Source organism: Balaenoptera acutorostrata, chromosome 7 (genome assembly GCF_949987535.1).
Source record: "Balaenoptera acutorostrata chromosome 7, mBalAcu1.1, whole genome shotgun sequence".
In the NCBI taxonomy this organism is placed as follows: Eukaryota; Metazoa; Chordata; class Mammalia; order Artiodactyla; family Balaenopteridae; genus Balaenoptera; species Balaenoptera acutorostrata.
In genome coordinates, this window is record NC_080070.1 from 72599798 (window position 1) to 72614880 (window position 15083).

General features: G+C 34.4%; 1 protein-coding gene across 4 annotated transcripts in view; it reads right to left on the reverse strand.

The window, feature by feature from the left end:
• Nucleotides 1-15083, reverse strand: part of SNX13 (sorting nexin 13) — a 146827-nt gene that overhangs the window by 51756 nt on the left and 79988 nt on the right. For all 4 annotated transcript variants that reach the window (XM_028164514.2, XM_007164874.3, XM_057549918.1 and 1 more), the window contains 4 exons: nt 12086-12185; nt 10666-10859; nt 4620-4724; nt 3872-4004 (listed from right to left, as the gene is read on the reverse strand). In XM_028164514.2, the coding sequence (XP_028020315.2) occupies nt 3872-4004; nt 4620-4724; nt 10666-10859; nt 12086-12185 (532 nt within the window). The remainder of the gene's footprint in view (nt 1-3871; nt 4005-4619; nt 4725-10665; nt 10860-12085; nt 12186-15083) is intronic.

Below are 15083 nucleotides of genomic sequence, written 5' to 3' on the forward strand. Positions count from 1 at the left end.
TAACAGCAAGGTGAAAATTAAAATGAGTAAACAAACAGTTCTCTAACCTCCTTATTCAATTATATGCCTCCTACCTCTTTCTGTGGTCTGCCCACCTCTTAAGTCTTCCCACCAAAGACATGTCAAATTAAAAGAGAAACTAGGAGCAAAACAAGGCATAGTTTACTTTCTTGATCAATAATAAGATCCAGAAATAGAGTCTAAAGCCAATCTAGGTCCACATTTAATCAAAACTTTAAGAACTGCTTATTAATATCAGAAAACAAAAGAAACTATTGTTTGACATGATGAGAAAAACGTGATTGAAATTAAAATTTAAAACAGCACAATTTAAATATTTTTAAAAGGCTGTGAAAGTATGTTTTAATAAAGGAAAAAAATCTACTCTTAAAATAATTTAAAGCTGAACTAACTAAAGAAAGCAATCACGAACAAAGAATAGGAAGAAAGGGAAGGCGAGGAGGAGAGAGAGCATGGGTAAGCAAGCCATCCAGCCACCTACCTACCTAGAGAAGTTTAGTTAAATAGGAATGAAATTTCTTCCACAGCAAAGAAAAACCACCAGCAGATACTACTACACATGGTAAGACTTGGCCCACTAATTCTGTGCTCAATTTAGGCTGCATTTTCTTATAATCAGCTACACATTAAACACTAGATTAGGTAATTATTTCAAAATGTCTAAAAATTAGCCAAAACTTCAGGACTTTAAAAAATACACAAAGTGCCAGGAAGCTTAATTTTGTAAGTCAGACAATGAATTTATAACCAGAAGATTTAAGAAAGGCCTATTTTTAATTAAACAATCTTATAAAGACAAGAAAATCATAAGCATCACTATTTGAAAAAGTTGTCGCAAGTCCCTAAAACCTAAACACTGACAAAGATAATATACCTAACTGTCATTTTTAATAATAATGTTTCATATTATACCCATCATTCCACATACTTTTTTCAAATCGTTTCAAAAAAGGGTTAGGCAATTTCTCAGTTATAAAATATATAAAAGCTCATCAATTAGGACACACAATGTTAAAAAGCAATGTCCTAGAAAGACAAAAGATGTGTCTGTGTGTGTGTGTGTATATATATATATATATATATATATATATACACACACACACACACACACACACACACTAATTCCAAACTACAATCAATGATTCCGATGTGAGGGACTATCCAATGAATATAAGAGAAGTACATTTACTTCGGATCAAAACTAGTGGCAGAAAAAAAACTTTTAATCTACTTTGTGTTTTAAATAAGTATGAGGTTTTGAGAAGTTTGAGACAACATAAATAATTTGCTTCCATTAGTTGCATACAAGACAAATATAAATGGAAGCTAAAAGTCGATTTAGAAGACTGAAGTTCTTACACTATAGGATCAAAACCTACTCCCAGAGAATTTATTGTTACTGTCATCATTATATAATACTTAGACACTCATATATTAGCTGATTATGATTCAATTTATCTTCTTTGTTTCTGGGTCAGATAGCAAATCCATTTCACAATACTAAGGAAATTTCTAAAGTAGACAGAATTAAAATAAACAATAAAAACATTTTAAATAGTCCTTTCTGGAAGTAGAGTTCCTACTGCAAATTTCATAGCAGCTCTGCAAAAGATTTTTCAAAAGAGATAGTAAATAGATATACTATATAACAAACTTGAGATACACTGAATTTTACTATTCAGCTCCCACAGAAGTGCTTTTAAAAAAAAAAAAAGAAAAAGCCACTTCCTCAATTATGCAATCAAATCCAGTTAATAAAATATTATCCCAATGTTACAAATAACCAAGATATTAGATAAACAATCAATATAAAAGTTATTACAACATGGAAACTTCTACAACTAGATTTCTTAGATTATTTAAGAAGTAAAATCTTGCTGGAGAGGGTGTGGAGAAATGGGAACCCTCTTGCACTGTTGGTGGGAACGTAAATTGATACAGCCACTATGGAGAACAGTATGGAGGTTCCTTAAAAAACTAAAAATAGAACTACCATACAACCCAGCAATCCCACTACTGGGCATATACCCTGAGAAAACCATAATTCAAAAAGAGTTATGCACCACAATGTTCATTGCAGCTCTATTTACAATAGCCAGGACATGGAAGCAACCTAAGTGTCCATCGACAGATGAAAGAATAAAGAAGATGTGGCACATATATACAATGGAATATTACTCAGCCATAAAAAGAAACGAAACTGAGTTATTTGTAGTGAGGTGGATGGACCTAAAAACTGTCATACAGAGTGAAGTAAGTCAGAAAGAGGAAAATACCGTACGCTAACACATACATATGGAATCTAAAAAAAAAAAAAAATGGTTCTGAAGAACCTAGAGGCAGGACAGGAATAAAGACGCAGACGTAGAGAATGGACTTGAGGACACGGGGAAGGGGAAGGGGAAGGGTAAGCTGGGACGAAGTGAGAGACTGGCATGGATATATGTACACTACCAAATGTAAAATAGATAGCTAGTGGGAAGCAGCCACATAGTGCAGGGAGATCAGCTCAGTGCTCTGTGACCACCTAGAGGGGTGGGATAGGGAGGATGGGAGGGAGACGCAAGAGGGAGGGGATATGGGGATATATGTATATGTATAGCTGATTCACTTTGTAATAAAGCAGAAATTAACACACTATTGTAAAGCAATTATACTCTAACAAAGATGTTAAAAAAAATTATAGAAAAAAAATTTTTAAATAAAAAGTAAAATCTCACTAATATAGACTAGGGAGTGGGGAGGATGGGTAGAGAAGAGGGGAGGATGGAAAGCTTCCATAATAGAGGTATTTTTTAAAGCAGTGCTCACTACCTAATACATCTATTATATCTCCAACTTCAAGTGATCCTGTCCATAAAATCTATTTATAAGTAAATGAGCATAATTAAAGCACTCTCTTAAAATAATTTCTTAGTCCAATCTTTCCCATTTACTTTGTATTTACATTGCTTATTTGCTAGAAAGTTTATCAAATCCTAGATATTTAATTAGAGTTTAATAAGTACTTCTGAATTGAATCACAAGTAAAATGGTCATCTGGTCTAAAATCTGCAAACTGTACTCTAAGGGCTGCCTCTCCCACTATTCTTAAATAACAAATTATTTACTACTAATAAAAACTGATATTTGTTTTTTAGTTTATATTTCATTTTTATATATAGAATTCCATTAAAATATGACAACTCTGAGGTAAGATATTATTATGAGAAGCATATTATTCCAGATTTACAACTGAGAAAAATGAGGTTTAAAGAAATTGTTTGGCCAACATCACACAGGCAGTAAGAAAAGGATTAAAATCTAAATATTATGACTCAAAGTCTGCTTTCTTTACTATACCATGTAGATAGAAAAAAACTGAAAGATTGGAATAAATGACTCTTGTAGCTTCTTCTGGCTTATATTGTGCAGGATTTGGAAAAGGGTACAATTAAAGAGAGAAAAAACTATTTTTATAATGTTTTATAGTTTATGGTACATTCTCAGAACCATCACTTGTTATTTCATTTAATCTTCTCAATAATTCTATTGCTAGTCATGAATATTATTACTTATAAACAAAAGGGAAACTACCATAAAAACACTGGGGTGACACAACTCAAGAAAACATGCTTCTTTAAGAATTCTATTTTCAATAGTTACATTCAAATTTGTTATTAAATTTTAACATTTTAATTTAGTATAGTAAGTAAACTTTGTCATTTATTTACAGATTTTTTAATATATTACAATTTATATTTGGGTTTCAAGAACATTTTTTATCTTATTTGAAAGGACTTTTTCTGGTAAGCAGAATATATACAGGAATATACATATACACATAAATGTACAATGTGTGCCACCTTACCTCCATCACCATCATCTGATCCTCTGAAACTAGGATCTTTTAACATATCCAGCTCAGCTAACATGCGCACATAAAGTGCATTCTGTCTGAAGGAAGGATAAAATCTTTCATCTCGTAGCATCAATTCATATACCTTATTGAAATAAATCAAGATATTCAATCATTAATACAGATAATGCACTGATTTCCACTAATAAGATTTCAACAAAAACTAGATAGAGGTCTTACTGTAATGAATTACAGGCGCCACATTAACAAGATGTCAGTAATAAGACTATGTCACAACTAATAATTTTTTTCTGGTCCCTCCAGTACCCAAATTGTACTGAAACAGGTCCTACTGCAACACAAGTCACACAACAGCAGGTTATATAAAATGTTCCAGAAAGTAGTACTCTCTAAGAAACAAGTACACATAAAGGCTCAAGACACATATTCAAATAAATGAATCATGTTATTTATACATCATCAATTCATAAAATTCTAGAATCTATATCTGGCCCTTCAGTCAGATTCAAATTAAACAACCCAGCTAAGGATTTTTCTCACTTGTCAATTAAGTAAACAAAGAAAAACTGACCTACCTTTTTTGTAATTGTAAAGTACTGATATTATTACCATAACTCATCTTTTTAGTTACCACTGTACTTTCATAATGCTTCAATAACCTTTTATAAACAAATTACATACATATAGAAATATACATTGTTTTTGAGAAAGATATAATGATAAATGTTGTACATAATACCTTCCTCTGAATGTCATCAAAGATTTCAGGAGTTGGATCTTCATGATTCAAAGTATCTGCTAATTTTGCTACCAAATAATCATCAACAGTAACTCTTGGAGATGCCTGACAAACAGAGAAAAATAACAGTAGTATTGATCTTTGGAATTTCTAAATACAAGTTAAGCCTTAATAGTAGGAGAATAATGGAATCATATTATTGAAAGTAAATGCCAGAAAATCCTTGGTTTGTAAATGACACCCTGATGCTTAAAGGCTGAAATAAGAGCTACAACCTTCTTGTCATCAGGTACTACACAGTCGACCGTTCGACAAACATGGATTTAAATCTTGACTTTTGCCGAGCAACTTACCTCTCACTAGGCTTCACTTAATCTGCAAAATGGTGGTAAATACCACATATGGTTATTATGAGGATGAAAAGAGATTTACGTAAGGCGTATGTGTCTAGCACATAGGAAACTCTGTCATTAGGAGTTAGTGTTGAGCACTCAGTAGTCCTAGATGTGTATTTAATAAAACACCAAAAGAATAAGCCATTTGTTATTTATCATTTAACATTAGAAACAATCCTTTTGAATGGCACTTAAAAGAGACTATGCTTATCTTAATTTGGTTTTATAATACTGCAGCAAAGTTCCAGCGTGATACAGGATGGAAAAAATCTGAAAAGTTAATTTGTTCCAACAATTTCCATCTCAAGGTTCATAACGTGACAGATACTACACAGAAATATAAAATATGATGTGCAATGTGAAAAATCACTTTACTGAAAGAAAATAACACTGAGAAGCTAGAAATATGGTCATCTTTGGCATGTCAACTTTTGTATTTTTAGTTCTGAAGGCTGTGGAGAATAAATGAGCGACAAGGATGGTAACCTTTAGAGAAAGTACCAAAAGAATGCATTGTTCAAGTAATTTCTCTATGCTAATACACTATCTAAGGAACAGAAAAGAAGATATATCAAGAAAAGAAGTAAAAGTAAGTAAGTAACCTGGGCATATATCCAGACAAAACTATAATTTAAAAAGATACATGCACCCCATGTTCAAAGTAGCACTATTCACAACAGCCAAGACATGGAAACAACCTCAATGTCCAACGACAGATGAACTGATAAAGATGTGATACATATATACAATGGAATACTAGTTGGCCACAAAAAAGAATGAAATATGCCATTTGCAGCAATGGGGATAAACCTAGAGATTATCATACTAAGTGAAGTTAAGTCAGAAAGAGAAAGACAAATACCATATGATATCACTTATATGCGGAAGCTAAAATATGACACAAATGAACTTATCAGCAAAACAGAAACAGACTCACAGACATCGTGAACAGACTTGTGGTTGCCAAAGGAGAGGGGGGATGGGGGAGGGATGGATTGGAAGTTTGGCATTAGCAGATGCAAGCTATTATATAAAGAATGATAAACAACAATGTCCTACGGTATAGCACAGGGAACCATATTCAATATCCTGTGCTAAACCATAATGGAAAAGAATATGAAAAAGAATGTATATTTATATGTATAACTGAATCACTTTGCTGTACAGCAGAAATTAACACAACACTGTATATCAAGTATACTCGAACAAAATTTTTTTTTTTTAGTTTTCTTTAAAGTAAGTAAACAGGAGGCAAAGGGCTACACAACTTCTAATGCTCCCTTGTTAATCCAACACTCTTGGTAGTAAACCCAAGTAGGTCGTGTGGTGGTTGTTTTTTGGTTTGTGTGGGGTTTTTCTGGAGGAGGAAGAGAAGGATACTTACCTACTATTTGTTTGTGTACGAGTGTGGTGTTTTTTTGTTTCCCCCGAACTAAGAACAGGAGAACTAAACAACTTCAACTACGTGACAAAGATCAGAGAGGAACAAGATTTAAGTTAGTTTTGTCCTTTCATTTGCCCTCTAAGCTCAGTAAAACTCAGTTTCTAGGAAATAAGAGAAAAATTTGAAAATAATAACATTATCTATTTATCTAGTTTAGTTTTTTCTATAATCTCAGGTATATAGAATTGGATTAAGCCTCATCCTTGGAAGAGGGTGACCAAAACGTTCAGAGAGCCCACCTTTCAAAAAAAGTAATATGGAAGAAATATTTATACATATCTGTTACTTGTTTAACATAAAAATACAAAAATGGGTGTTTTCCCAAAATTATCTATTAATCTGTATTCTTTACTTTTCTGTTACACAAATGTAGTTATTTAAACAAAAGGACTAGTTAACAGTGGCAATTAGTAATTAATTGGACTAATCAAAAAAATAATGTTTGAGAATATTAAACAATATACTTAATGTTTCTGTACTCTGATACAGCAACTTATTTTAACATATTTTAAACTTTTTACTTTTAAATTTAAATATTGCAGGCGCTATTATTGTATATTCTTAAAATATAAAAATGTAAGACTTTTAAAAGATTATACATATAATAGGACTAATTAGATATATCTATATTTAATAAAAAGTAAACAATTACTTTTCTTTTTATTCCATGATCTTGTAGGGTATTTTTGTGTTGCCCTTTTAAACGATACTTCTCTGATCTGCCTGCAGCCTTCAGGACATTATTTTATGCAGTGGTATAATTTAAGTACAATCAATTGTAAAATAAAATTCACTATGACTTTCAGCTCTGCTCTTAAGCCTACATATCACACTTATTTCTCTAACCAGTGCAATGGCATGACATCAAGTTAAATATCCCTTCAATAAAATCATTTAGGCAAAGAATAATGGGATTTTACTCACTAGAAACAGCAGGTTTTTAGACCTGTAGGGGTTTGTTTCCAGCTCTCCAAAAAAATGTCCATCAACTTTGTATCTACAGGTTTGTTTCATAGACCAGCTGTTTGTCTATCAGGTCCTTTTCATCTATGAATTCATCATACAGGCTACCCATGTCTAAAATGCCCATTTTTAAGTACTTCAAAGCATAATGAATGTCATAAGTTAAACCTCTCCTTTTCAAGGAAAATGGTTTTAAAACACACAGATCATTTAAACGTGATAAAGGTGCATTCCAAATAAATTATAGTTTTAGTAAAGAAAGTGAGAAAATCCTCTTTAAACTAGCTGTTCCTTTCTGATGATACTTGAGTTCTCAATAGCCTTAGTTCCAAAAAGTGAGTCATTTTTTTCATTATATGAGTTTTTGTTCCAGCCTACACATAAAGAACTCAGTTCAGTCCATCCATTTCAAGGTTTATTTTAGTTCCTTCAAAAATCATTCAATAGTTTTAGAGAAAGCATATAAATTTCTGTTTACTTTATTTCACCATACTCATTCTTGATGCATTTTCAAATGAGAGAAGGACATTATTCTTGTCCCATTCTTTGAAAATATGATTTACTGCAGGCCAACGTTGGCATCTTTACTATGACTGGAAACAATGATAGCCATCTGGAAGGCAAATGTCTCAAGTTGTCTCCTGACATTTTTTTTTTAAAGAGCTAAGGGTCTGGCTTTTTTTTTTTTTTTTTTTTTTTTTATTTATTTATGGCTGTGCTGGGTCTTCGTTTCTGTGCAAGGGCTTTCTCTAGTTGCGGCAAGTGGGGGCCACTCTTCATCGCGGTGCGCGGGCCTCTCACTATCGCGGCCTCTCTTGTTGCAGAGCACAGGCTCCAGACGCGCAGGCTCAGTAATTGTGGCTCACGGGCCTAGTTGCTCAGCGGCATGTGGGATCCTCCCAGACCAGGGCTCGAACCCGTGTCCCCTGCACTGGCAGGCAGACTCTCAACCACTGAGCCACCAGGGAAGCCCCTCCTGACATTTCTGTAATGTCAAAATCTCAGAAAGCTGAAGCAATAATATTGTTCAGAACATACAGGTATAATAAAACTGTATGGGAAAGCAAGTGAATAATTACAGAAAACGGGCTTCATCAGGAAGCAAGGAAGTAATGACAGGTAGATAATATATAGGGATCTTTAAAAATATAATGAATGTTCTATTTCTAAAGCTGGATGGGGTATAAAGGTGTTTGCTATACTACTATTCTCAAAACTGTGTACTCTTTTAAGTAGGGTATATTTCATAAGGCAAAAATGTAAGCAAATGCACAAATAAGCAGTTTCCAAGTATCATTCATACTTAAAATTCAAATACAATATTTGTGTTAAGTACAAATTAAAAGGTATAGCATAGCCATTAAAAGTACTGGAGTGTTAGTAACCTTGAATCTTGAGGATTTTTGTGTCCATATTCATGAGGGATATTAGTCTGTAGTTTTCTAAATGATGTCTTTGTCTGACTTTGATAAGAGAATGACACACTCATAAAATGAGTTGGGAAGTGTTTCTTTTTTCTCTATTTTCTGGAAGAGTTTGTTAAGTGTTGGTATTATTTCTTCTTGAAATGTATGATAGAATTCATACCTAGTGAAACCAGCTAGGCCTGGGCTTTTCTTTGAAAGATGATTTTTAATTATTAATTAAATTTATTTACTATATTTTCTGTTTCTTCTTAAGTCAGTTTGGCAATTAGTGTCTCCCCAGGAATTTGCCCGTTTCATCTAAGTTGTCAAATTTGTTGTCATAAAGTTGTTTGTAATATTTCCTTATAGTCCCTTTAATTTCTATAGAGTTGGCAGTGATGCCCCCCCCCCCGCTTTCATTCATGATTTTGGTGATCTGTATCTTTTTTCTGGGCCAATCTAGCTAAAGGTTTGTCAATTTTGTTGTTCTTTTCCCAACTTTTGGTTGTACCGATTTTTCACTATTGTTTTCCTGTTTTCTATTTCACTGATTTCCATTTTGATCTTTACTATTTCCTCCTTCCTTCTGTTTGCTTAGGTTTATCTTGCTTTTCTTTTTCTAGATTTTTAAGGTGAAAATGTAGATTGTTGATTTGAGATCTTTCTTCTTTCTAATTAGGCATTTAAAGCTACACATTTCCCTGTAAGCACTTCTTTAATTGCATCCCACAAATTTTGATGTACCGTGTTTTCTTTTCTTTTTTTTTCTTTTTGGCTGCATTCGGTCTTCGTTGCTGCGCGCGGGCTTTCTCTAGTTGCGGCGAGCGGGGGCTACTCTTCTTTGTGGTGCGCGGGCTTCTCATTGCAGTGGCTTCTCTTGTTGCGGAGCACGGGCTCTAGGCGTGTGGGCTTCAGTAGTTGTGGCTCGCGGGCTCTAAAGCGCAGGCTCAGTAGCTGTGGCGCACGGGCTTAGTTGCTTCGAGGCGTGTGGGATCGTCCTGGACCAAGGCTTGAACCCGTGTCCCCTGCATTGGCAGGAGGATTCTTAACCACTGCACCACCAGGGAAGTCCCAGAAGTCACTTTAAAGTAAATGTACTTTAAGAATAAAGGAGTCTGGAAGCCTGGGTCCCCCTATTATTCACTGCTTCTCGCTCTCCACTCCTCACCCTGCCTCACTGACTTACGCTGGACTGTGGCATGAGAGAGAAATAAACCTTTGTTGAGTTAAGCCACTGAGAATGTGGAAAGGTCTAACGGGTTTATAGGGCTGTTCAATTCTTGTATATCCTTAGTCATTTTCTATCTAATTGTTTTATCAGTTTTTGAGAGTGAGTATTGAAGTCTCCAGCTATTATTGCTGAATTGTCTACTTCTCCCTCAATTCTGTCAGTTTGTGCTTCATGTATGTGGGGGCTTTGTTGTTTTATCATCCTCATCAACTGACCCTTTCAGAATTATAAAATGTTCGTTTCTCTAGTAACAATTTTTTGTCTTAAAATCTATTACTGATATTGGTATAGCCACTCCAGCTCTATTTTAGTTACTGTTAGCATGGTTTACCTTTTTCCATCCTTTTACTTTCTACCTATTATCTACAGTGCATGTGACCTTGAATTTTAACTGTCATTTTGTAACTGCATGACCCTGGACAAGTTAATTCAATTTTCTAATTGAATCAGTTTCTTCACCTATAAAATGAGGATAATACACAATAAGGCAATGTAAGGCAGTTGTGCATAGCAGCATGAATAATGGATATTTACAAGTACTACAAAAATCATTATTAATGATACTGCCAGAGAAGATAAGAAAACAGTAACCAAAATATATTCTCACCTTTTCTGATAGATACTGTTCATAAATTCCAACAGCAGCTGCTCTTAAAAGACCTTTGGTTTGGTTGGTTTGATGTTTTCCATCTTTCTGACGACCTGATAAAGCTTCTAGCTGTTGTTGGGCTGTAACCCGGTATCCTTCCACTGTCATCCAGAAGAAGAGATGTGCCTGACCTCCAGTTTGTTGCATGTAATCTACCAAACAAAATCCGTAACAACACAGGTATTAAAGTCACACATTTTTGGGTGCCTACAGCTGTATGACAAGTTAAGAAGGATTAAAGTTTCAAATACTTAAAACTCTACATTTTGAACATGTTTAGCAAATGCTTGAGGTTAAAAAAAAAAATAGTTATATCATAAACTGGTTAGGCTGAAAAGACCAGTTATGCAGAAAAAACAAATGGAAGCACATATTAAAAAAAAAAAAAATCTGGGCTTCCGTGGTGGCGCAGTGGTTGAGAGTCCGCCTGCCAATGCAGGGGACACGGGTTCGAGCCCTGGTCCGGGAAGATCCCACATGCCGCGGAGCAGCTGGGCCCGTGAGCCACAACTACTGAGCCTGCGCGTCTGGAGCCTGTGCTCCGCAACAAGAGAGGCCGCGAGAGTGAGAGGCCCGCGCACCGCGATGAAGAGTGGCCCCCGCTTGCCGCAACTAGAGAAAGCCCTCGCACAGAAACGAAGACCCAACACAGCCAAAAATAAATAAATAAATAATTAAAAGATGCCTTTCCACAACAGAATCCTTTAGAAAAAAAAAAAAAAAAAAAATCTGATTTTTCACTAAAATATCTCTAGGGAATAAAACTGGCAGAGAAGGCTTCATCAGAAATAAACTACTTCACCAACATTCAGCTTCCATTCTCAACAAAGATTATTAATCATAATATTACTACTATCATAAATATTAAAAATAAGGTTTGGGTTCTTCAATAAGCCATGCATTTGTTTTTGATCATGAAAATGAAGAATCAGGGAGTTTTGCTGGAAATGTCCCCCAGATAAAAGCAATTTTGATGTAATATTAATAAAATTAATAAATATTTATATATTAAAATGGCATAAAAACAAAGCCCCTCCCCCATTCATGCACCAAAATGATATACACAGGTTATACATACCACGTATTCCTGATAAAGTACTCTTTCTCAAATAACTTAAATTTAAATTCATAGTAGAATCTCCTGGGGTTTATTTAAAAGCAGATTAGCAAATGCACACTGGAGCTAAAATAAGTATTTTTTTCCTCGACAACAAAATAAATCTCTCTGGTTTCCAAGAAAAGGGAGTATTTCAGAGAATAAGGGGTGGAAGAGAGATATATATGCCACGCCTAATATCAGGTATTTAAAATTTAACAATATTTACAATTATTAAAAATTTCAAGGGTTATATTATTTTTATAAAATGGATTTACCTACCCATAAAAAATTGTAGTGCAACATTGTCTACAAGAATGCTGTCCAGGGGGACTGTGCAAAGTTTCCCAAAGTTTGCTGCCAGTTTCACAGTGTTTATTTCCTACAAATAAAAGTTAATGTAGATTAATATTTCATCTCTTCACTCACTAGGTTAAAGATCTTTAAACAGATGTAAAAATTTAAGTTAAAATGTAATAAAAACAAAGGTTTCTCTTCTTGTACATGTGGGTGCCCAATAAAAAGTATCAGCTCACTGAATTTCTTAGAGTTATTTTAAGAGTTGCTTAGTAAATATACATTAAAAGTATGATAAGCACTCATTTCTTCTAATAAAAAAATAAATCTAAATGTATTTTCATGGATTCTCTATCTCTACATATTCCAAACAAAAATGAACATTTTAGGGGCTAAAGGGGATATTTGGGTCCCCTTAATATGTTCAAGAGTAAACAAATCCCAATATTTTCAAGTACAGATTGAAGTCTATCTACTGGAAAAACAGAAAATATTCCCGAGTTAATCTGCTCCTAATGGAGAAAAATTCTATAATCTTTATAGAAAATGTATTTCTTTTCAGTCTACCTAAATAGTAAATTACATATACTTCAAAGCAAGAGAGCAGGCAACTACCTACATAGGGTGAAAAAAAATTTTTTAACAGGCTCAAATTTAGAGAATCTACATGTCCAGCATTGTGCTAGATGCATTATACACATTACTTCATTAATCTCCACAGCAATCCTACTGGATAAATATTACCAATCCCACTCAACAGATAAGAAAGTTGAGGATTGGAAATGTTGCCTGGGGTCACAAAGCTGGTTAGAATGAGTCAGTGTCCTCGAAACCTGCTGCCCCTTCCACAAAAACCCACAGTGTTTCCGGGAATGATTTTCACCAGCTTCTCTGCGTTCCCAAATCCATATCTCACAATCCTCTATTTTTAAAAAAAGATACACAGGTTTTCTGAAAGTTAGACAGGCTGCCTTATTCAGGGGCAGATACTAAATTAGGCATAGGAAAAGGAAGGAAAGGAAAAGGACATAAAGGAAAAGGCAGATAATTTGAAAAAAGGAGAAAAAAGCTTTCTCTGTAATTAGTATCTCTCCTTCATATAAGTACTTAATAGTAACAGATTACCAACTTAAAAATGTCTGGGGTAAAGCAATCTAGTCCCAGCACATGATTTCTCCTAAGTCTTCCTTCCTCAGATTTTATCACCTCTTTTTCCTGTCCAGCAGCACCTCTATAGATAGGGAATGGAAAAGAGTATTCACTATCACTTTATTTCTGATAAAAAGAATAAAGCACCTCCTAAGACTTTAAGATAAGTAGCATGGTTAAAAAACTACATCTCTGTGAAAAGTCTCAGTTTTCTTCCAAAGGAAAACACTGTATGACTTGAGCTATTAAAAAAGGTAAAGCTTGATATTCAAAATAGAATTGACAAGCTTCCAAACAAGGTTTCAAAATTTCAAAAGGATTCAATATTGGAAAGTGTTTAGGCAAACAGACTTTAAATAATGATGCTTATGGATCATTAACTCTTAAGATAATGAGGTAAGGTAAGGTAACTAGATAAAGAAAGAGTAAGAACAAGTGAAACAGTATTATTCTTCTATTCTGAATTTACATGCATGTATAAACTCACTTTAAAATACAGTTAACTGAAACAAAGACAGACAGACATACACCCGCACACACATATAAATGACAAATGTGGGCCTCAAGTAATGTAAGTTATAATTAAACTAGCAAACTAAACTCAAGATTTTTAAAAATAAGTCTTCCATTCCTTAAGGAATTTAAGTACACTGCAAAATTACAAGACCAGAGACTCACAAATAAATTTCCAATAGAAAACCAGCATGAAAAAGGTGACGACACTAAAAACTAAAGGCACTAAAAAATGTTTTTTTCTGTTTTAAAGCCCCAAATCTCTGCTTCTCCTTTACCATGAAACTCTTCCAAACAGCTACCTATAATCACAGTTTCTAATTCACCTCTTCTCATTTTCTCCTGGACTGACTCCAGTCAGGGTTTCTCTCCACTATTCACCAAAATGCTATCATCAGATCACCAATAATCCCCCTGCTGGCAAACCCAACAGTCAATTCTAAATCTTCATCTTACTCAACTTATTAGTCGCCTTTGATATACCTGATCTCTCACTTCTTTAAACATTTTCTACACTTGGCTTCGAGGATATCACACTCCCAGGTTTTCCTTCAATCTCACCACTCTGTTTCTTTGGCTAGATCTTCCACTTTGTCTTAAACACTAAGTAACTGCAGGGCCTCAGGACTAAGTCCTTGATATCTTCTTACTTAAACTCATTCTTTTAGGTAACCTCATCCAGTCTCTTAACTTTAAATAAATATCTGATAATCCTGAGGATTCTCAAAGTTTGTTCCATCACTAAACATTCCCTTGAACTCGAGTTTACCAATTAGCATGTCTACTTGAATGTCAAACAGGGATCTCAAACTAAAACATTCAAACCTTGATTCTCTCTTCCAGACTTCCTCCTCCCTCAGCTGTATCCATTTTAGTAAACAACAACACTATTCAAACAGTTGCTCAGGCCAAAAAACTCTGCAATCATCCTTGAGTCCTTTTTTCCTCTCTCATCCCGTATTTAATCCATTAGCAAATCTTGTTAGCACTATATCTAGTCTCTAATTACTTCTCACATGAACCTCCACAGACATCTCTTACTGAACTAATGCAACAGTCTTGTAAGTGATCTGTTTCCATTCTTGTCCCCACCACTCCACCACAATCTATTTATCACAAAGAGTGCAAGTAATCATTTTAACTCATAAGTCACATCATGTCACTTGCCAGGGCAAATCTCCAATGGATTCCTATCACAATTAGAATTTTTAAAAATCTTACTATGGCAGTAACCCCCAAGGTTCCTCTCTAATTTCATTCCTACTACAATCCCTCTCATGCATTCCATACCAGACACAATGATCTCCTCTAACTCACCAGG